Source organism: Notolepis coatsorum (genome assembly GCF_963971535.1).
Source record: "Notolepis coatsorum genome assembly, chromosome: 9".
Lineage (NCBI taxonomy): Eukaryota > Metazoa > Chordata > Actinopteri > Aulopiformes > Paralepididae > Notolepis > Notolepis coatsorum.
The window spans coordinates 34,890,526-34,913,890 of NC_140173.1; the positions used below are offsets into that span (position 1 = coordinate 34,890,526).

At 46.0% G+C, this 23,365-nt stretch overlaps 1 protein-coding gene across 1 annotated transcript in view; it reads right to left on the bottom strand.

Moving 5' to 3' along the window:
• Positions 1-10,195: 10,195 nt before the first annotated feature.
• Positions 10,196-23,365, bottom strand: part of LOC311234582 (S1 RNA-binding domain-containing protein 1-like) — a gene marked incomplete at its 3' end in the record, with an annotated part of 152,320 nt that continues 139,150 nt past the window's right edge. Inside the window, exon 13 of the mRNA XM_084321829.1 lies at positions 10,196-10,311. Within this exon, the coding sequence (XP_084177955.1) occupies positions 10,196-10,311 (116 nt within the window). The remainder of the gene's footprint in view (positions 10,312-23,365) is intronic.

Here is a 23,365-nt window from a genome sequence, read left to right on the forward strand (position 1 = left end):
AGTACAAACAAATACAAATCTACCAAAAACATAAAAAAAAAAAAAAAAAAAAAGATTATTGAAGTGAGATGACCAGACTGAAAACGTTATTTGATTAGATAAAACACGTTGACAAAGTTTTACTTTGCAGTTGAAAAAAGGTAATAAATCGCAATATTAATATCACAATACTCAGCATATCGCAATATATTTTGAATCGCAATACTATCGTATTGTGACTTAAGTATCGTGATGATATCATATCGTGAGGCCTCTGGTGATTCCCACCCCTAGTACTGTATATATGTGTACTAGGCTATACTGTGTGTACTCTATATATGTGTGCTAGGCTATGCAACTGTGCACTGTATATCCATGTACTAGGATATGTACTTGTGTACTATCTATATATATGTGTACTATGTACCTGTGTACTGTATATCTGTGTACTAAGATATGTACTTGTGTACTGTATATATGTGTACTAATAGATGTATATGTGTACTAGACTATGAACCTGTGAACTGTATATCTGTGTACTAGGCTATGTACTTGTGTACTATATGCGTACTATGTACTGTATATATGTGTACTAAGATATGTACCTGTGTACTGTATATCTGTGTACTAAGATATGTATCAGTTGTTGCATGCAAGGCGGGATAGAACAATAGCTGACCACATGATATGATAATAATAATAGGCTACATGTTTTATGTCTAATAAAAAGAAGATGCAATGTGAGAAGATGCAACAACAAAAAAAGCTCATGGTACATTAACCCTTTCACTGCCGCACTAACAAACGGTTAACCCTTTCACTGCGATATTACACGGTTATTTGGCTGCCTTGGACTCATACACCATTCTCGATACAAAACAGTAACACTGCATCATCTAGTTAGGGATAAAGCAATGGTTGGGACATGGAAATGTAGGCAATATAAATGTAACATTTAATGAGGGCGTAGTTAATGCCTGGCACAAACTAGATGATATTCCAAATCCTAACAGATATTGAAACAGTGAACATCGTATTTCAAATGATTTTGTCTTCCATTCGCGAGAATGCATTGGACGAAACGGAGCACCATGCACTTGCAGATTACACTCAGATCTCGACTCTCTGAACCAATAATCATGCAAGGCACCGCAGGGCTCGACATCACCACCTGCCAAATGTGAGTAGAATTCGGCAAAAAAAAGGGCATTTTCTCTGCGAAAAAAAAGACACTTTACTTCACACTTTAAAATGCACATTTTGAAACAGACAGCACCATTGTGTGTTGCCGTCAAAAACTACTCGCGTGACTGCCTTGTATCTTTCTTTGGACCCCCAAAAATATTAGTAATCAATTTTGGAAAGTTGTCGAGAGAAAAGAAAGTCGAAGAAAAAACTAGCAGTTTTGAGTTGTCTCTCCTATTACTGGCTGCTCCGTGACCAGCAAGGTCTCCCTACATTTAAAAAAGCCTAGAGAAAGCGTGTCGTGAACGTGTCTTAACGCATCGCCAAGAGTTGCGCATAATGCGCTTTTGGAGACCTTTTCCAAAGTGCCGCATGTCTGCGGTGTGGTGCCAGCGTACGAGTGAAAGGCCAAAGTGTGGACGACAGGGGCATTCAGACGCATTTATCCTCTTTTAGTAGCAGATACATGTTCCCATACCGACCTGTTATCGGACGGCTATCCGATACCCTGTTGTGGCCTGGTATCTGACGGCTATCCGATACCCTGTTGTGGCCTGGTATCGGACGGCTATCCGATACCCTGTTGTGGCCTGGTATCGGACGGCTATCTGATACCAGTATGGATGTATGGGTCAGACCTCCAACACCATCACCCTGAGCATCGGGTCCCCCCAGGGCTGTGTTCTGAGCCCCCTGCTGTACTCACTATACACACATGACTGTGTGGCCAAGTTCAGCTCCAACTCTATAGTGAAGTTTGCGGACGACACAGTGGTGGTGGGGCTGATCTCGGACAACGACGAGAAGGCCTACCGGGAGGAGGTTGAGGTACTTATACCTTGCCTCACACTAATTTGTCTTTATCAACTTGCTTGTGAAGCACTTTGGTGTCAGCTGCCGCTGCCTGGAAATGTGCTATACAAATAAAACTGACTTGACTTGACTTGACAACAGCCTGCTCCTGAACATTGGTAAAACCAAGGAGCTGATCGTGGATTTTAGGAAGAGACAGCAGGAGACACACACACCACTGAGGATAAACGGGGCTACCGTGGACAGGGTGAGTAGCTTCAAGTACCTGGGGGTCCACATCTCAGAGGATCTGACATGGACAACACACATAGACTCAGTCGTAAAAAAGGCGAAGCAGCGCCTCTACAGTACCACCTGAGACAGGAAATGTGCTTCTTTTGTTGCCCGTCCCCTTTTATGTCAGATAGTGCAAAGTTTAGTTTTATGTCATCTTGACTATTGCTCTGCGATGTGGTCATCTGCTGCCAGTGGTGACCTCAGGAAGCTCCAGGTGGTCCAGAACAGGGCAGCACGGTTGGTACTGGGCTGCTCACTAAGGTCTAATGTGAGCCGTATGCATGCCCGCCTCTCTTGGCTTAACGTTGAAAATAGATTGTCTTTTAATATACTTGTGCTGTTCAAGTTGGTCATGAGCAGTAAGACTCCTGTTTTTATACATAATCAGATTGTTTTTAGTAATACTGTGCACGAGCATTACACTAGAGGTTCCAGTAGTGGGCAGCTTGAATTGCCAGGTCCTAGAACCAGCGCTCTGGGGAGATCTTTTATTTTTAGAGCATTAACTCTGTGGAATGGCCTGCCTCGGAACCTCTGCTGCATTTACAGTAGATTCACTTTTAAAAAGAATCTTAAATTGTTTTTAAATTGTTTTTAAATTGTTTTTAACACTGTAAAGTGGTTTTTTGTTTTTGTTTTACACTAATGTAATTTTAGCTATATTAATTGTTACGGTAGGTTCATTATGCATTGTGTGTACTGACTTTTAATAATTTTGTTTTTTTGCAATGGTGATTGTTTATGTTTTTTTGTGTGTGGACCCCAGGAAGACTAGCTGGTTGCTATCGCACCAGCTAATGGGGATCCCTAATAAAATCAAATAAAAAAATCTGGGAAGATACTCCAGTCCTTCTACTCCAGAGCTGTAGAGAGCATCTTGACTGGAAACATCACTGCCTGGTATGGAAACAGCACGGCACAGGACAAGAAGGCCCTACAGAGAGTGGTGCGCCGAGCGTACCACGGGGTATTGCACTACCAACCCTGCAAATCCAGAGCCTGCAGAATAATGAAAGACCCCACCACCCCAACAACAGCCTGTTCAAGCTGCTGCGGTCAGGCAAACGCCTGCGAACACCAGCAACTAGGACAGAGAGACTTCGGCTCAGCTTCTTCCCCCAGGCCATCAGAGCCTTGAACACTGAACTCTCCACACACAAGCACACATGAGCACACACACAACACACACACTGTACACGCTCACACACTAGCAGCCACTTTAACATGAGCAGGCACACACTCATGCTGCACACGCCCACACTTATGGTCACTTTACAAAAGGAAAGGTCACTTTAAGAATAGTATAGTATAACTTGAGATTGTATAATATAGCATTCTATAGCAGTGTACATAAAGACCCAATGCCTCATCCGTAGCTAACAGTGTATTGCACTACCACAGGACCTAGCATGTCCTACCATGCTCTGTAAATAACTCATGTAGATATACCGATATGCCCTACTTTGTTTACTTGTTTTATTGCACAATGTCTTTCTATTGGATTCTTATTATATTACTATTGTTATTACTATATTACTATTGTATTATGCACAATCGTTGCGGGCAAGACCCCCCGCATTTCATTGTATACTTGTATGCCGTGACAAATAAAACTCTTGACTTGACTTGATGTTGCTGCATCCCGAGTTGGCACTGGCTCCATTTGTGGCTCGATTAGGCACCCCATGTTAATTTGGGAAGCTGCTACCCATCTTTTTATGTCTCTTTCACTAAACACACACACAATTTTTTTTAAATTTTTTTTTAAAGGGGCTATGTATTATAAATGTCATTTTTCAGTCTCTAGCATTGTATTATAGTAATAGGAGTTCGTATCAATGTGTTTTAGGGTCTAAATACCATATTGGCGGATTGCTCCGATTCAGCCCAGCCCCTTTCGTCCTCTAGTAAATCGGGTCATTTTGATTTGAAGGCCTGAGTCATTCGGGCTGTGGGTAGCGCACAGTGATGCGATTGGCTCTGTGGTTGGAGCTAATGCCCGCCCCCATTCTACCTAGACTGACTGTACACAGCGAAACCATTTCCTCATACTCGAGAGGGAGAGAAAGGAAGAGAGAGGGAGAGAGAGCACCTGGGGGGGGGGGGGCGGGGGGGGGGACCTGCAGCGCGCCACACACGCAAACGGGAGATTGAAAGAAAGAAAAAAAAAACATTTCCTCATACTCGAGAGGGAGAGAAAGGGAGAGAGATAGAGAGCACTTGGGGGGGGGGGGGGGACCTGCAGCGCGCCACACACGCAAACGGGAGATTGAAAGAAAGAAGAAAAAAAACATTTCCTCATACTCGAGAGGGAGAGAAAGGGAGAGAGATAGAGAGCACTTGGGGGAGGGGGGGGGGGGGGGGGGACCTGCAGCGCGCCACACACGCAAACGGGAGATTAAAAAAAAAAAAAAAAAACACAAGATGCTGGCGGACTGTCTTTTTTTTTCTCTCTCTCTCTCTCTCTCTCTCTCTCTCTCTCTCTCCCACCCCCTCCCTCTCTCTCTCTCTCTCTCTCTCTTCCCCCCCCTCCCTCCCTCCCTCTACCAGTGCAGACTGTGTGGCACTGTCACTCAAAGTGCTTATGGGCGGAGCCAGGCCATAACAGCCTGATTTCTTGAGGCTGAAAAATGATGGTTTTGAGTACTTGATTAGAAATATAAAACAATGCATTTTTTTGAAAAAAAACTTACAAATGTCTTCAATAGACCAACAGGAATTGTGTAAAGTTGCCCAAATAGTGCTAGGAATAGCAATGCATAGCCCCTTTAAATCTTTTTCCCCCTCCTTTTTCCTCCTGATTTTTTCTCCCATCCCAATGTTAGTCGCCAATTCCCAATCCCCTTCCTGGTCGCTGCGCACTTAGCCTCCACTCTCCCAGACCGACTGTGGGGGGTATCACGTGCTTCCTCCGACACACGTCTAGCCAATCAACCGCTTCTTTTCACCTGGCAGCGCGGACTCTCACTGAGAGGGTGTAACGTGTGGAAGGATCACACTACCCCCCTTAGATCCTATCCGCGCTGAGCAGGCGCCCCGACCGAACTGTAGGAGTCACTGTTTACAATGACCCGGACCCACCCCGCCAGCTTCTCCCACCCTCTAATACAGCCAATTGTATTAGTGTGAACGGCCAGCCAAGCTGGTGACAACGCCGGAGCTGTGAGCTGGATTCGAACAGGCGAACGCAATCTCCGCTACACCACCTGACCGCCCACACACACACATTTTAATACTTTATTTGGTTCCACAAATTATATTACATAAACAGGGAATCAAATGTATCGGGGCCCAGCAGCACTGAACACTTAAGGGTACACATAGCACCTCCTTCTCCACGTGGCTAAGCTGCCAATAATAGCTGAGACAGAGCAATATTGGGCAATTTGTTTGGCTTTTCTTTTAGACATTGCAGCAATTCTCAGACCGGTCATGGTACATTTGTGTACATGGCCAAGACTTCCGAATATAAGTACACTATATCTACACCTGTACCCAAGGTCAGCCATCACACTGAGCAGTGGTTGGTATTTGATATACTTGTCCCGGAAGGCCTGGTCCATGTACAGATCAAAGGTACAGCCTACTTCTATGACCAGCACCTACCTGTGGCTGGTGTCAACAAAAACAACATCCGGTGTATTTGGTACACACCCACACACACCCACACACACCCAAACACCCACACACACCCAAACACCACCACACCCACACAGACACACACTTCAAATTGTCCCCTCTCTCTCATTAACAAATAGGTCTAAGCTGCAGTATGCTCTGGGTCAAGAGAAATAGACAGAGAGAGAGGGGGGGGGGGGGGGGTTGAGAGAGGGAGAGGCCACTAGCCCCTATCATGTCTGAATTAATTAGGCGTGCCACTGGGGCAGCTGGGCATGGATACAGCTCAGAGCCCTCATCACCACGGCGTCGCTATGGTGAGGGCATCGCCCTGGCAGCCAGCAGAAGGTAGTGGATGGAGGGACAGACGGACACACACACACACACACACACACACACACACACACAGGCCCTCGTTATGCCTGCTTCCCGGGGCAAAGTCACAGCTAGGCCCCCCTATCTGTCATCATATTGTACCCCTCTCCAAATACACCCCTGGACTAACTGTAACACACACACATCAGGACGTCTACCACTGAGAGCAATGGATACATGGTAGCACTGGGTTCAGAATTTTTTTTTTCAAAATGATCTTCATTTGAATAATCCAATATCTGTTTATAAAATTCCGCAATGATCTTTAACTCATTGGGGCCCAACACGTAATATTACGCGTTTCACCGCCAACACTTGAGCGCCAAACACGTAATAACACGTTTTTAGATCCTTTGATCTTTTTCCTTTGATCCCCGTTCTAAACGATCATCCGGATCACTCTAGCCGTCCCTGGCTCGTTTGCCTACGTTGGAATTGCAATGCCGATCGAATCTCACCAGGTGGCAGTATCACCTACCTTTTGAACTATGATAGAAAGGGATCAGTAGAGACAATGAATGAACTGGACTATCAAGACTCGCTCTGAGGGGGAGGAGCTCTTGCAAAGCAATTGCTAGCAGATCTGCTCGCCTCAAAACCTATAGTGTCCCGTAAACACGTGTAATTACATATAAACGAGTAATCACAATCGCTGATGGGATCATTGGAATTATTCTTTCTGGAGTACCTTCTGGCTAAGGTAAGGACGCCCTATGCCTATGTTTCTGTAACGATCACAGTGTCTTACTTTACCGGACCTAAACCAAGCGTTTTGTAACGATTGCAAGCTTTTTGATATTTTTTTTATTATCTTTTTCCCCCTCCTTTTTCCGATTTTTTCTCCCATCCCACTGTTAGTCGCTATGCCAATTCCCAACCCCCTTCCTGGTTGTTGCGCACTTTCCCCTACTGTTGGTCCGAGAGGCCGGAGACTGTCGCATGCTTTCCTCCAGCCTGGCCGTGCAGATTCTCACTGGGAGAGTGTAACGTGTGGGAGGCTGCACTACCTCTCACCAGATCCTACCTTCGCTGAGCAGGCGCCCCGACCGAACTGTAGGGGTCGCTGTCCACAATGCCCAGGACCCACCCACGGCTCCCCTCCCCCTAACTCAGCCAAACGAGTTAGTATAGCGATCAGCCCGAGCCAAGGCAATGCTGACTCTCCGGGAGTCGAGACCGCAGCCTCTTGCATTGGTGACAAGCACAATCTCCGCTACGCCACCTGACCGCCCACGATCGCAAGATTTGATGATCTTGTGAAGGCACATGTGTACATGGTATATACCTTTGATTTGGGAGTATTTGGGGGATCAACCAGAATGATTTGGGCTTATTGCATATAATGCGTTTTATCTCGCGATCTATGGAAAAAGACTGGACTATTTCGGAAATGGGCTTGGGGTTTATCGTGTAATAATGTGTAGAAACAAACTTTTTTTTACATGTTGGACTAGAAATAGTGTCTGTCAAATGAGCCATACTATTGTCTCCATAGCTATAATATAGAATATACAATAGCTCCGCAAAGATCGTGAAATATCGTGAAAATAGTCAAGAAAAGCTGGCGCTAGACAGTGAAGGATGGGGGAAGCTTGTGGCGCTCAATGAGTTAAAAAAAGAAATGTAATAAATAAGAAAATCTAGAACTAAATATATTGTGTTGATTATGTTAAATAAAAAGTACATACAAGTGTGGCTGAAGCGGCATAGGGAGTATGTAGAATATGTCGAGTATGTAGAGTACGTACATTATGTAAAGTATGTAGAGTGTGGATAAGATAGGATAGGATAATTATCGGCCACTGCCATTGGTAAATTGTATCTTATCTGCCGATAAGCCGATTGCAGTCAACAAGGCACATATCGGCCGATACCGATACACAACCGATATATCGGTGCCACCCTAATCTTTTGAGGCTGAATGATATATGCTGGTACATACGGTCAATTCAATTCATCACTCTTTTCTTTTGAGAATATGCTAAATCAATTAACGTCTATATCTCCAGTCTCCATTCAAATCACCAACATTGATACAGAGATTGTGCAGATGCAACCCATCAGTCTACAATTGGCTACTTGATTTCCTAACCAACAGACCCCAGTTTGTTAGGATAGACAATCTCACCTCCTCCACCCTCACCCTGAACACCGGTATCCCACAGGGCTGTGTGCTAAGCCCCCTCCTCTACTCCCTCTTCACTCACGACTGCACTCCTATACCTTGGTCGTGGGGGTTTATCTGGGTTGCTTGGTAGGTTTCATGCAACTCCCGGTTCTCCCTGGCCACAGGTAAACACATGTTTCACGAATCCTCCCCCAAACTCCTTATACTACCTCCGATTCCTGTACAAAGAGTCGCGTCGACGCTTCCGCCCTAGCCGAAGGCAGTGAGGTCTCGGTTGCATTTGTGGACAGTGCGCCAGCCGGCAGGGTTGTCTGGGCAGTGATGACAGGCAGGTGTGATATTCGAGGCATGACTGCCAGAGCGACCGACATTATTAAGTTTGCAAACGACACAACGGTGGTGAGTCGGCCTGCAGGGAGGAGGTCCAGCACCTGGCGGCGTGGTGTGCCGACAACAGCCTGGCCCTCAACACCAAGACAACTTTCATTGTGGACTAGAGCAGGTGCGCGTGCACGCCCCCATCCATATCAACAAGACAGAGGTTGAGCTGCATCTCCAGCTAAAATGTCTGGTTGTCCACATATTCAAGGACCTCTCTTTGACCCTCCCCAGTCAAGAAAGCTCACTCCAACCTCCATCCCATGTCTTTGAGCTCTCTCTCACATAACAAAGATAGTCCATCCCATGTCTTTGAGCTCTCTCTCTCACATAACAAAGAGAGTTCATCCCATGTCGTTGAGCTCTCTCTCTCACATAACAAAGAGAGTTCATCCCATGTCTTTGAGCTCTCTCTCTCACATAACAAAGATAGTCCATCCCATGTCTTTGAGCTCTCTCTCTCACATAACAAAGAGAGTTCATCCCATGTCGTTGAGCTCTCTCTCTCACATAACAAAGAGAGTCCATCCCATGTCTTTGAGCTCTCTCTCTCACATAACAAAGAGAGTTCATCCCATGTCGTTGAGCTCTCTCTCTCACATATCAAAGATAGTTCATCCCATGTCGTTGAGCTCTCTCTCTCACATAACAAAGAGAGTCCATCCCATGTCTTTGAGCTCTCTCTCTCACATACCAAATATAGTCCATCCCATGTCTTTGAGCTCTCTCTCTCTCACATAACAAAGAGAGTCCATCCCATGTCTTTGAGCTCTCTCTCTCACATAACAAAGAGAGTCCATCCCATGTATTTGAGCTCTCTCTCTCACATAACAAAGATAGTCCATCCCATGTCGTTGAGCTCTCTCTCTCTCACATAACAAAGATAGTTCATCCCATGTCGTTGAGCTCTCTCTCTCACATAACAAAGATAGTTCATCCCATGTCGTTGAGCTCTCTCTCACATAACAAAGAGATCATCCCATGTCTTTGAGCTCTCTCTCTCACATAACAAAGATAGTCCATCCCATGTCGTTGAGCTCTCTCTCTCTCACATAACAAAGATAGTTCATCCCATGTCGTTGAGCTCTCTCTCTCACATAACAAAGATAGTTCATCCCATGTCGTTGAGCTCTCTCTCACATAACAAAGAGATCATCCCATGTCTTTGAGCTCTCTCACAGAATAAAGGGAGTCCATTCAATGTCTTTGAGCTCTCTCTCACAGAATAAAGGGAGTCCATTCGATGTCTTTGAGCTCTCTCTCACAGAATAAAGGGAGTCCATTCGATGTCTTTGAGCTCTCTCTGACAGAATAAAAATGGTTCATTCCAGGGCAGTGTTTAGAATTGCATTCCCTCTACATGTGGTGTATGTATAAACACCTACACATCTCTTACACTCTTCTTCTTGTCGTGTCCACAAGACAGTCAATTACAAGGCTTGGCTAGATGTGGCTCAACCACAGCTGAACACATTGCTGTCCCTTCTCATTGTACTCTGCCAAGTCCGTGCTGTGCAGGGCTGGTCCAGCAGGGGGCATATCAGGAGGTGCTGCATGGTCTGTGTTTCAGTGCCACAATCACACACAACAACGTCCCCATCCTTTAACCCTGTCACCGCCGAACTACCAAACGGTTAACCCTTTCACTGCGACAATACACAGACGGTTAACCCTTTCACTGCCACACAACACAACCGTCGGTTGTGTGATAGTAAAGGGTTAACCTTCTGTCGTTTGGCAGTGAAAGGGTTAAGTATCCCTGTTGTGAAGGGCCAGATTAAACCGAATATATATATTTATTTGTATATATATATTTAATTGTATTTGTATATTCTCTAATATTCCCTGATATCCCTTGTATATTCCTTGTACAATATGCATTGAATATCCATTCTAGCCTACTGAACATCCCATAATAGTCTCCATTCTACTATTGGTCGAGACCTTGGTGCCAGGCTGCCATACCCCCCAGACCCAGTTCAAACGTACCGCTCAACATGTACGAACAAGTCCTAGTTCCGCGTAGGAATCTGGCTACCGCACCACTAACGGTACTATTTGTTCATAGTGCGTATATATACTGCGCTACTAAAGTAGGACTTCCTTTTTAGTCCAGTTTCTTACCCTCCAATAGAGTGACAGACGTAAAGCCTCCCCGCGACGCCACGTGTGGGAGTAAGGCCAAGTTCGGCCTACCATCGGTATTGAGACATCGTGTATATTAATATTTGAATAGTCATATTTGGCACTATATCGTCGAGTTGGACGTAGTCTATTAAGCTGATAATAGTCTGTTAATATATAGTGCTTCGTACGGGGAGAATACTACCGTAGTCAGTACCCCATCGTTTCGGGCAGAGAACTGGCTGCTTATCCAGGATGGTCGACCCCATGTGAGATTGCATCTGAGGAGCCCCAGAGCCGACGAGCGAGTGGACCTGTATACCGGATTATTCTACCGACGACAGCCCGCCTTCCCAGGCACGGATTATGCTTTGTGTACAGTGATTATTCCATGGATAAAGACCCCCGACACTGCCGTGTGTTGGAACCCCCCCCCCTGGAGAGGACGCAAGGTGAGGAGACGCTCTGCAAGACGAGGTCGCTTCACGTCTCTCCCCCGTGGACCGGAGAGAGCCGGCTCACAGAGAGTCCAACTGCTTTCATCCGTGGTCCAAGGATCGCTGGCGCACCGAGCTGCACAACTGTGGGTTCACCCAGGATACCCTTGGCCGGACGAGGCAGCCAGACTCTACCCCCCCCCCCCTCCTACTCCTGTTGTCTTACAAGCGACCGGATTAACCCCCCTAGTGTATCCAGTCTTATAATCATTAAAGTATCATTGCTGTTATTCCTTAACTATTCCAGGTCGTATATTTACCGCCTGCGCCACCAGAGATTGGACATTCTCTATTGATATACCGACGAATACTCTTTGCCATAAAAGTGCATACTATTGCAATTCATAAATGTAATTAAGTGATTAAGTGCTTGCTCTACACACCATTGCTGTGTAGGAATAAATACATACTTCGACTTCGTACATTTGTGTTGGATCCGTTTCATCTACGTGAGAGTGTTTATCATAATATATTTATGCCGAGTACTGGGTGGCCGAATATAAAGTACAAAGGTAGTGGTAGTAAGTATCATATCTAGTAATACAGTCAGGGAATTGTACCCCTCAGTTACAATTGGTCCTTCGAGCCGGATGGTAATTAGTGTAATATTAATATAGTGTTATTAATATTGAAATGGCCTATGATGAACACTCCACGAAACGATCCTCCTAACCAACGCCCGCAGCGCGAACGACGGCTCCCTCAGTACTTAGAGGCTTACGCTGTCAGTCAACAACCTAGTCTTCTACTAACAGTAAACGCGGTAAAACTAGAAAGTAAAAGTATGTCTAACCCCAACGCCCAGACTACCCCGACCATAGAGGCCCCTACGGGTTCTAATGTAACTGACCAAGTTCACGGTGGGGACCAGTGGGAACCAGACATGACTTCACACCCCGCCAGTACTGAAGAAGTAGTCCCCGATGAGTCCCGGGAGGAATACAACGCTACCGAGAGAGAACTCGGCACGGAAGAAGACGGGGAGAGCACCGTGGAGATAGAGCTCCAAGGCTCCGCAAGGAGTACCCCGAGGGAAGGCTCCCCTATACAACCGCCTTCTCCCAGCGAGGCAGAGAGGACCCTACAGCAGGCCTTCCTCATCAGCCTGAACGCCGCTGCTGAACGCGACCGACTGCAGATCCAGCAGCGGAGCGAAGAAGAGCATATACGTCTAGAAATAAGACGCATTCAGAGGGAAGAGAATGTGGCCCGAGACCGAGCAGACAGCCAGCGAGCAGCTGCTGGTGCTCTACGGGACGCAGAGCGCGACAGACAGCAAGCGCAACTAATAGAACAGCTGATCAGACGGACAACACCCTCTCCCTCCGCCAGAGGCTCCAGGAACTCGTCTAGACACACCTCCAGGGCGGCATCCCCTAGCCGAGTAAACAACCCTGAACTTGACCAACAGACGAGGTCTATACCCCCCACAGACCACCTCCCCCCACCGGTCCAAGCGAGACCTAGCAACCGGGAAGGAGCAGCATATCCTGTGGAGAGGCTAAACCAGAGACTACAAGCACTGGATGACCTAACTGAAGACGAAGAGGAAGAGGAGGAGAACCACGCCCGACGACAGCACAGTACTCTACCGGACCAGGAGGTCCCCCCGACTCTATACACGGGTGAGCACGACGCACGACCCGCACCGAGGAACAGCACCTGGACAAGCGGGCCATGGTACACTGCCGGTACCAGCCCATACCAAGGAGCGGGAGGAGACTCGCCTAGGAGGCCTCTCCCCCAACGCTCGCCGATGTATCCACAGTCAGCGTCATACATTGGCACGCCTATGGTACCCGACTTCACCCAAGAGAACTGGGCCCAGTATACAGAACTCCGCATGTGTCTGGAGACCATGTTGGTGGATGTATTGGATGAACGCCATAAATACGCCATCCTACTGAAGCACTTAAAGGTACCCCGCGCACATAATATAGCGCTCGCCTACGCGACTTCCACCACCCCATACGCAGCAGCGCTGGTAGCATTGGACCAGAGGTATGGGCGCATATGGGATTACGTGATCCAGGAGATCCGACACATCGACCGCTTACCCCCAGCAATAGACAATCGAGCACTGGACGACCTGTCCATCAGAGTGCAGTCCCTGGTAGGGATGTTGGGAGCGCAGAGAGAGAAGGGGAGGCATGAACTTTACGCCAACTCAAATGTGGAAAGGATCTTGGAGAAGCTGCCGCCCGCTCGACAGGAGCGTTTTAGGCGGCAGAGAGACCACCGAGACCCGAACGGCCCCGAACCGAACCTCCTCGATCTAGCAGACTTCCTGGCGAGAGAAGTCAGCAGCCTACGGCTAGATACATTCGGACGGAGCACCCCTGGCTCCAGAGAAGGAACCAGACGACTAAATGATGGAAGAAGATCGGTGACTGTGATGCACCAATCGGAGTCAGTACCGAGCAGCAGGAGCCACAGTACCCCCTCCAGAACGGAGAAGTGGAAGATAGTGTGCCCCTACTGTGAGAAAGAACACTGGCTAGCGCAATGTGACTCCTTCCCCAAGCTGAACGCGGAGGAAGCAAGTCAATGGATAAAGTCCAACAAGCGCTGTTTTCGCTGTGCGCGCTCACACATGGCAGCCGAATGCCGCTTAAAGAAAAGGTGCACAAAGTGCGATGGAGCCCATCTGGACATACTTCACGACAGTAACAGACGGCGCCCTTCACCCGCACCATCCAGCAGCAAAGCGAGCGTCATGTACATCGATCCCGCCAGCAGCAGTGGAGCCCGAGTACTCCTAAAAGTAGTGCGTGTGACACTAAGCTACCAGAATAAAGTCCTGGACACTTACGCCGTCCTCGATGACGGGTCAGAGAAGACCCTTCTGCTCGCCTCCGCTGCGGCCCAGCTAGGGCTGCGGGGAAGCGAAACCCAAATGACAATTCGGACAATAAGACGAGATTTGAAGACGATAAAGGGCGAGAATGTCTCATTCTCTATCGCAGCAAGCGGCCAGCCTGAGCGACGGTACCAGATTACAGACGCTTTCACCAGCCAAGAAATAGGACTGTCGCGGTACACATACCCCGTCGCCAAGCTGATGGAGAAATATGCACATCTGCGCAAGTTACCGATCCCGCTCATAGACAATGCTATGCCGACCCTGTTGATAGGCTCCGACCATGCAGACCTCATTGTCCCGATAGACCGGGTTCATACCGGACCCCGAGGCTGTCCTGCAGCAGTCGAGACCCGTTTGGGATGGACTCTCCAAGGCCCGCTCGCCAAATCTCTCAACCGAAGTACAGCCACTAGATGTCTCCACTCCCGAGTCACAGAGGGAGAAACCGCACTCCTGCAACACGTAGAGCGGTTATGGACCTTGGAACAAATGCCCTTTAAGAACGGAAAGAAAGACATTCGCTCTAAAGATGACATTTACGCCATTCACCTCCTCGAGACAGGGACCAAGAGAGTCCCGGTCAACGGCGTGTTGAGATACGCCACGCCACTCCTGCGGCGAGAAGGAATGCCTACTTTCCACGCCAAGACAGACGCCACAGAACGGTACCTGCTGAACACGGAGCGGCGCTTAGCCAAGAACCCCGCCCAAGAGAGTGTATACCGCGCTGAGATTGAGAAGCTCATCACAGCGGGACACGTCACAAAGATGGACATTAAAGAGGCTGACCAGACCACTGAATCGTGGTACGTGCCTCACCACAAGGTCCATCACAACGGTAAAGACCGCATAGTATTTAACTGCAGCTACCAGATCGGATCCCAAAATCTGAATAAAGAGTTACTGCCCGGTCCCACACTCGGCCCCTCCCTACTCGGCGTTCTACTCCGCTTCCGCCAGGAAAAGGTGGCCATCAGCGGGGACATTAAAGGAATGTTCCTGCAGGTGAGATTAGTAGAGGAGGACAAGCCCCTGTTACGGTTCCTATGGAGAGAGAAGCCAGGAGATGAGCACCCAGCCATCTACCAATGGGAAGTCCTCCCCTTCGGAACGACGTGCAGCCCCTGCTGTGCTACATTTGCACTACAGAAACATGTAGCAGAGGACCCAGCAGCGGACGAAGAGGTCCGACACAGCGTAAAGAACAGCTTCTACGTAGACAACTGTCTACAAAGCCTTTCAACCCAGGAAGAAGCCGAGGCTCTCCTGATTAAACTCCGCGCCTCATTGATCAAAGGCGGCTTTGATCTCAGGCAGTGGGCCAGCAGCGATCCGCAAGTACTGCGCAGCCTCTCCTCCGAGGACAAGGCAGCCAGCAGCGAGACCTGGATGGCTACAATCCCGGGAGAAGCCCAGGAGATGACCCTGGGATTGGTGTGGCGATTCAAAACAGATTCGCTTCACTACAGACACAAGCCCCTGACTACGGAGCAGGGAAGGCCGGCGGCGGCGCCGACCACCAGACGGAGTGTGTACACAACACTCGCCCGACAATATGACCCGCTAGGATGTATTCTACCGTACACCACCAGGGCAAAAATGATTGTACGAGCATTGTGGGACAAGGACCAGGGCTGGGACGACCCCATTCCCGCACACCTTGCATCCACCTGGAGAGAGTGGGAGATGGAGCTCCACTCACTCCCAGGCGTTAATATGCGCCGAAGCTACTTCCCACCCACGGTGAGGCCAGAGACATGTAAAATGGACTTACACGTCTTCAGTGACGCCTCAGAGGTCGCATACGGATCAGTAGCCTACTTGCGGGCCCAAGAAGAGGGGGGAGAGATCTACACAGCATTTGTCCTCGCCCGCTCGAGAATAGCCCCACGCAAGCAACAATCTATCCCACGCCTAGAGCTCTGCGCAGCCCTAGCCGGAGCGCACCTAGCCACGCTCATCCAACGTGAGCTCACCATACCGGTGTCTAGAACAATCCTGTGGTCAGATTCCACGACAGTACTCGCCTGGATCAAATCGGACTCATGCAAGTACAAAGTCTTCGTGGGAGTCAGAGTCACCGAGATTCAAGACTTAACCGAAGAGTTAACCGGAGAAACAGAGTGGCGCTACGTTGATACAAAACAGAACCCAGCTGACGTCATCACCCGGGGAATGCCCCTAGATGACCTCACCCGTCGCAATGTCTACAGTGACGGCCCAGCATTCCTAAAGCGCCCGGAAGGAGAGTGGCCCACGCCTATCCCGAGGGAAGCCAGTCAGGAGGAGGCTGAGAATAAGAAGCCTGTGTTCTGTGGATTGAGCACTGTTATCTCCGCAGACCCCAACATAGATGATTGCACTACCATAGAGAGTGCACAACAAAGGACATTCCTACTGCACTACCTACCGTCTCTACAGACCCGCCAGAAGTGGGTAAAGGAGAGAGACAATTTGACAGAAGGAACGGTCGTCATGATTATTGATCAATCACTGCCCAGAGCTATGTGGCCGGCCGGCCGCGTAAGCAAAGTGATCACCGGTGCCGACGGCAAGGTCCGCGCAGCTGAAGTGCTTGTCCAGGGTCGCACTTACACCCGTCCCGTGGCGAGGCTCATAGAACTCCCCCGACTCCCAGACACAATCGATGATGACCATGACCCTATAACCCTATGACTTTGTGAAGTTGACTGACCCCTACAGCAAACCCTTATGTGTAAATAGACAACGCGATTAATCTGTCTCTGCTTAACTGATTAGGTCTGGGACCAATCAGGGGGTGGCTGTTGTGAAGGGCCAGATTAAACCGAATATATATATTTATTTGTATATATATATTTAATTGTATTTGTATATTCTCTAATATTCCCTGATATCCCTTGTATATTCCTTGTACAATATGCATTGAATATCCATTCTAGCCTACTGAACATCCCATAATAGTCTCCATTCTACTATTGGTCGAGACCTTGGTGCCAGGCTGCCATACCCCCCAGACCCAGTTCAAACGTACCGCTCAACATGTACGAACAAGTCCTAGTTCCGCGTAGGAATCTGGCTACCGCACCACTAACGGTACTATTTGTTCATAGTGCGTATATATACTGCGCTACTAAAGTAGGACTTCCTTTTTAGTCCAGTTTCTTACCCTCCAATAGAGTGACAGACGTAAAGCCTCCCCGCGACGCCACGTGTGGGAGTAAGGCCAAGTTCGGCCTACCATCGGTATTGAGACATCGTGTATATTAATATTTGAATAGTCATATTTGGCACTATATCGTCGAGTTGGACGTAGTCTATTAAGCTGATAATAGTCTGTTAATATATAGTGCTTCGTACGGGGAGAATACTACCGTAGTCAGTACCCCATCGTTTCGGGCAGAGAACTGGCTGCTTATCCAGGATGGTCGACCCCATGTGAGATTGCATCTGAGGAGCCCCAGAGCCGACGAGCGAGTGGACCTGTATACCGGATTATTCTACCGACGACAGCCCGCCTTCCCAGGCACGGATTATGCTTTGTGTACAGTGATTATTCCATGGATAAAGACCCCCGACACTGCCGTGTGTTGGAACCCCCCCCCCTGGAGAGGACGCAAGGTGAGGAGACGCTCTGCAAGACGAGGTCGCTTCACGTCTCTCCCCCGTGGACCGGAGAGAGCCGGCTCACAGAGAGTCCAACTGCTTTCATCCGTGGTCCAAGGATCGCTGGCGCACCGAGCTGCACAACTGTGGGTTCACCCAGGATACCCTTGGCCGGACGAGGCAGCCAGACTCTAGCCCCCCCCCCCCCCCCCCTCCTACTCCTGTTGTCTTACAAGCGACCGGATTAACCCCCCTAGTTTATCCAGTCTTATAATCATTAAAGTATCATTGCTGTTATTCCTTAACTATTCCAGGTCGTATATTTACCGCCTGCGCCACCAGAGATTGGACATTCTCTATTGATATACCGACGAATACTCTTTGCCATAAAAGTGCATACTATTGCAATTCATAAATGTAATTAAGTGATTAAGTGCTTGCTCTACACACCATTGCTGTGTAGGAATAAATACATACTTCGACTTCGTACATTTGTGTTGGATCCGTTTCATCTACGTGAGAGTGTTTATCATAATATATTTATGCCGAGTACTGGGTGGCCGAATATAAAGTACAAAGGTAGTGGTAGTAAGTATCATATCTAGTAATACAGTCAGGGAATTGTACCCCTCAGTTACAATCCCCATTTGGCGAGAGTGGCTTTTGAACGTCCAACACCAGATCTTATTCTGTTTAGGCATTTCCACACTGCTTAGTTGGTGTCTGCTCTCTTACACTGGCAGTCAGATTTCCCCCGTTTGTTTAGTTGCCCCCCACCAAAATGTTCCTCAAAGTTTCAATAGCCTGTAAACAGTCTGTGGTCCTAGAGGTTTGTATTAGCTGGTAGGACCGTAGTGATTGGCTGGTACATTCACTCACAGACACACACACACTCACACTCACACACACACAAACATACACACACACACAAGTTGCTGTGACCTGGCACCTCAAACAGCGTGGCTCCATTGTTCAGTCAGCTGAGAATCTTGACCTAAGGGAGATAGACAAACAGAGCACACGCACACACACACACGCACACGGAGCCCCTCCTCCACACACACACACACACACACCTACACGTCGTGTCTGAAAACGATGACATTTTTCAGAGAAAAGCGTCCAAATGGCAGGTGTCAGGGGCCGTCAGTCTCTAGCAAGGCGCTAGGAGGCAGGCGCGCACATACACAGACACACACACACAAAGACAGACACACATATACAGATACACACTCTCTCTCTCCCTCTCTTCTCCCGTCTATCTCCCTCTCTCTCTCCAGCTGCCAGCGTGAGTCACGTCTCAAAAGAGCAAAGCCTTGCAGACACTCATGTCAATCTTGTGGCAGAGCAGCTCTCTCTATCACTCTCTCTCACACACACACACACACACACACACACACACACACACACACACACACACACACATCTGGCTGCTGCTGCTACCAGTGTTAATTTTCGTCAGCTATTTTTAATTTTAGTTTTAGTCTTAGTCATGTGTCAAATGCTCTTTTTAGTTTATCATATTTAGTCACCTTCATTTATTTTTCATTTAGTCAGTTTTAGTCAACTAAAGGTCTGAGCATTTTACTCTTCATTTAGTCTGGATTTAGTCTTTTTTGTTTAGTCTCGCCACTCAGTTACAGCCTCATAAATTGGCGTGGGCTTTTTCTAAACAAAAACAAGCTCATGTTAGTGCTAGCTGGTTAGACTTATGCAAGTTATTTATGTTGATCAGATATCAATTCTCCCGGGATTTTACTTTACTATTATTTAACCTTTATTTTACCAGGTAGTCACTTGAGATCAAAGATCTCTTTTTCGAGCAAGACCTGGCCTATAGTTTGAAAGTATAGGCGGACTATTCCTTGGTTACATTGGTGGCAGCAGTGGGATTGTTTCCTGCATTAGTGTCCAGCGTGAGAAGTAAAGGGAATGCGAGAATGTATTAGCGATGATTTGACAGCTAGCTAGTTGCTAATGCTAACAGTAACGTAGCACTTAGTTTCAAACTAGTCGACTCCTCGTCTTTCACTTTCAACAATACATTCCAAGTCCAAGCCCACTGCATACAAGACCTGTTGTCCCACCATTGTTCCTTTAAACCCATGCTGAGTGCAGTTACTGCTATCTAGAATTCTGGCTAAGAACAAAATTGTATACACTGTAACGTGAGTGAGGAAATTAATCAAAGCGCTTGCGCTGCACACATGAAACGGAAATGATGCACTATTAATAACATGAATTACTCTAAAAGTTATAATTATTTTGACTATTCTTAAAATGAAGAGAGATTTCGGCAAGATTTTATTTTGTAAACTACATTTTGTGTCGTCGTTTGTAGTCAACAACATTGCATTAATTATTTAGTCACGTTGGTGTCACATGATCTACATTAACTGTGACGTCTGGTCTCGTTGTCGTCAGGGGAAAAAGCTTCGTTGACGACCATATTTCTACCATGAGTCTGCTTCCTGTTTACTTCAGCACGAGCATGCCCAGTGTAAGTGTAATCGAACTGTACATACAGTAGATTTAATTCTTCATTCTCGATGCACCTGATGATACTAAATCCAAATTGAACTCTGCCATTTGAAAGAGGAGATTTGGCCCGATCCATAGCTGTGCGAGTTGGCTATAATAAGGTCATTTATAGGCCTCATATTCTATAATAATATTTCAAATTGCATGGGTCCGGATGGCATAATTCAGTACTGTATCTACAAAACCTTCTGTTTAATCATCTTCCCTTTATTCATTTCCTTTGATTTTTTGTACACGTGATCTCAATAAGGTAATGAACAAGCTCAGTTTTTCATGTCTGGTTATTTTTAGCATGGTGTTAGCATTCACTGTCAAGGATGCAAAGGAAAATCATAATTCATATTCTCCTTTGGTTCATTACAATTTACTCAAGCCTAGTAACAGACACAATATTTCTGACACTGGGAATACATTCCGTGAGATCCATAGATGTCCCTAGATACCAATAACATGCAAATGGACCTTGTAGAAGTGGAGCAATCTTCCATTTACTTAGGTATGTACTTTTAGGCAGATTCTCAGAAAATAGGGCTAGAGCTCAAGAGGTTAATGTGGATGTAGCATAAACTGCTGACTTGGAATTCCTAGTAAATATCAATGTGGTAAATGTGTAGAGATGCTGCTATGCTCAGTTTATTGAACAATTTGGTGGGAAAAAAAACATATTTATACCAACTGTTTTTTTTGTTTTTGTTTAAAATACATGTGGTGGGGATCAGGGATATGTAATAATAATAATAATAATAATAGCTTTATTTTGTATAGTACCTTTCATGCAAGAATTGCAGCTCAAAGTGCTTCACAGCAGTAAAAAAAATTACATAGTTTATAGAAATTACACATTCCTCACACATTAGGATCTAACATCTTAATAGGCCTTTTTGTTTACGGTTTGATTATATGGCAGTTTAAAATAGACAGTAATAAAAAGAGTAGAATAGAATAGACAGAGTAAAATGATGCAATAGTGCAGTGCAATTAAATAGTTAGTAAATAGAATAGACACTGACAGAGTAAAATAGTGCAATTAAATAGTTAGTCAAATAGAATAGACAGAGTAAAATGATGCAATAGTGCAGTGCAATTAAATAAAATAGCCCTCATATGTATTATGTATATGTAATTATTAAGGCTGTCAAAGTTAACGCGGCAATGCGTTAACGCACAATTCTATTAACGCCACTATTTCTTTTAACTCACGATTAACTTTTTAGAAAAAATTAAATATATATGTTTTACTTATTTTTTCTTTTTTACTAGACTTCACTCAGGTGTATTATTGATACTCTCATTGATACTGTGTTTGTCTGTGTGTGTGTGTGTGTGTGTGTGTGTGTGTGTGTGTGTGTGTGTGTGTGTGTGAGAGAGAGAGAGATAGAGAGAGAGAGAGAGAGAGAGAGAGAGAGAGAGAGAGAGAGAGAGAGAGAGAGAGAGAGAGAGAGAGAGAGAGAGAGAGAGAGAGAGAGAGAGAGAGAGAGAGAGAGAGAGAGAGAGAGAGAGAGAGAGATAGAGGGGGGGGTCTGTGAGTCCTCAGCCTTGTGTAGGTGAATGTAACAAGTTCCTAATGTTTTCTTTCCCCTATAATTTGATGCACACTTTATTCATTGTTTTAAATTACTATTTTCTTAGTTATTTTGTGCATCTGTGTTAAATGGCTGCATAAAGCAAGCATTTGTTGACTCATGATAAGAGTATTAAAACTTGGAACTTGAAAAATATCTGTTTAAGGTAGATAAAAATCTATTAAAAAAATGCGATTAATTCGTGCGCAAGTTTACTATGGACAATCATGTGATTAATCAGATTAAATATGTTAATCGATTGACAGCACTAGTAATTATATAGTATAATACTAATAATAGTATAGTATATAGAAGTATAATATAGAATAATACATTGCATAAATATATAGATACATGTGTGTGTATAAATGAATGAACCTCAGTAAATATGCAATTTAACTGATAAGATACACAAAATGTATTTATTTATGTTAATTTAATTGTGTTGATGTTTCCATTTCTGCTAAATAAGTATGTACATTTTGTTTGGTTTGGTAAACATTGCACTATGAACAGTCTATCAGTATCAGTATGTGTGTAGGAATCGTCGTCTTCCTGTTCCTTTCGGCCATGGAATTTAGTGGATCATTCTAAGATAACTATATCTACTGTCTGTTGGACTGTAACAATTCCATGTACGAATAAATAAAAATGATGAAAAATGATGAATAAAATAGCCCTCATATGTCACTCTGCCCTCTGCTCATCCTCTGCTCATCCCCTTCATCCATCCTCCTCCTCCTCACTGAGTCAGACACCCAGTGTAAGCTCCAGCCCCGCGCCTCATCCTGGACCTCTGTCATTAAGATACTGAACAAGACTGCTGATACACTAGGCAACATGTTGGGCCATACAGATGGGCAATGCTCCAGGCAAGACGCAACAAGGTGGGAATCTTTTTGAATTGTTTACGATAAATTATATTTGATTTTCTATTAACCTTTTGTGTAAGAAATAAATAAAAAAGCTTGTATATTGTGCAAGTCTTGCTGATTGGTAATCTTGGCAATCTGTCAGATTTAGCGAGCTAATCATTTATATACTGTATATATAATTTAGTTCTAAGGGCATCATTAAGTTGACACCATATAACAAGACTGAACATTTTGATTTCTTTTTTTATCTTGTAAGATATGATATTTTTTACATCTTAAATGCAATAACAATTATAAACATGTAGTGCCATTTCTCTGGGAGTCAAACTGGTAGAAACTGTCTTTGAGCCACTAGAGCCGGTGACGGATGGTAATGTCGGCAGGCTGTCGTCGGAAAGTTGTCCATCGTCCGATACCAATATTTAAAGAATGTCCAATATTGACCCCATATATTGGGAAAACTATGTGTGGGTCGACCCACATTTTCTTCCAAACTTCTACATAATGTGTCCAGGTTTTTACGAAAGTGAGCCATGATGCCCTCATCCAGTACTGCATCATCTACT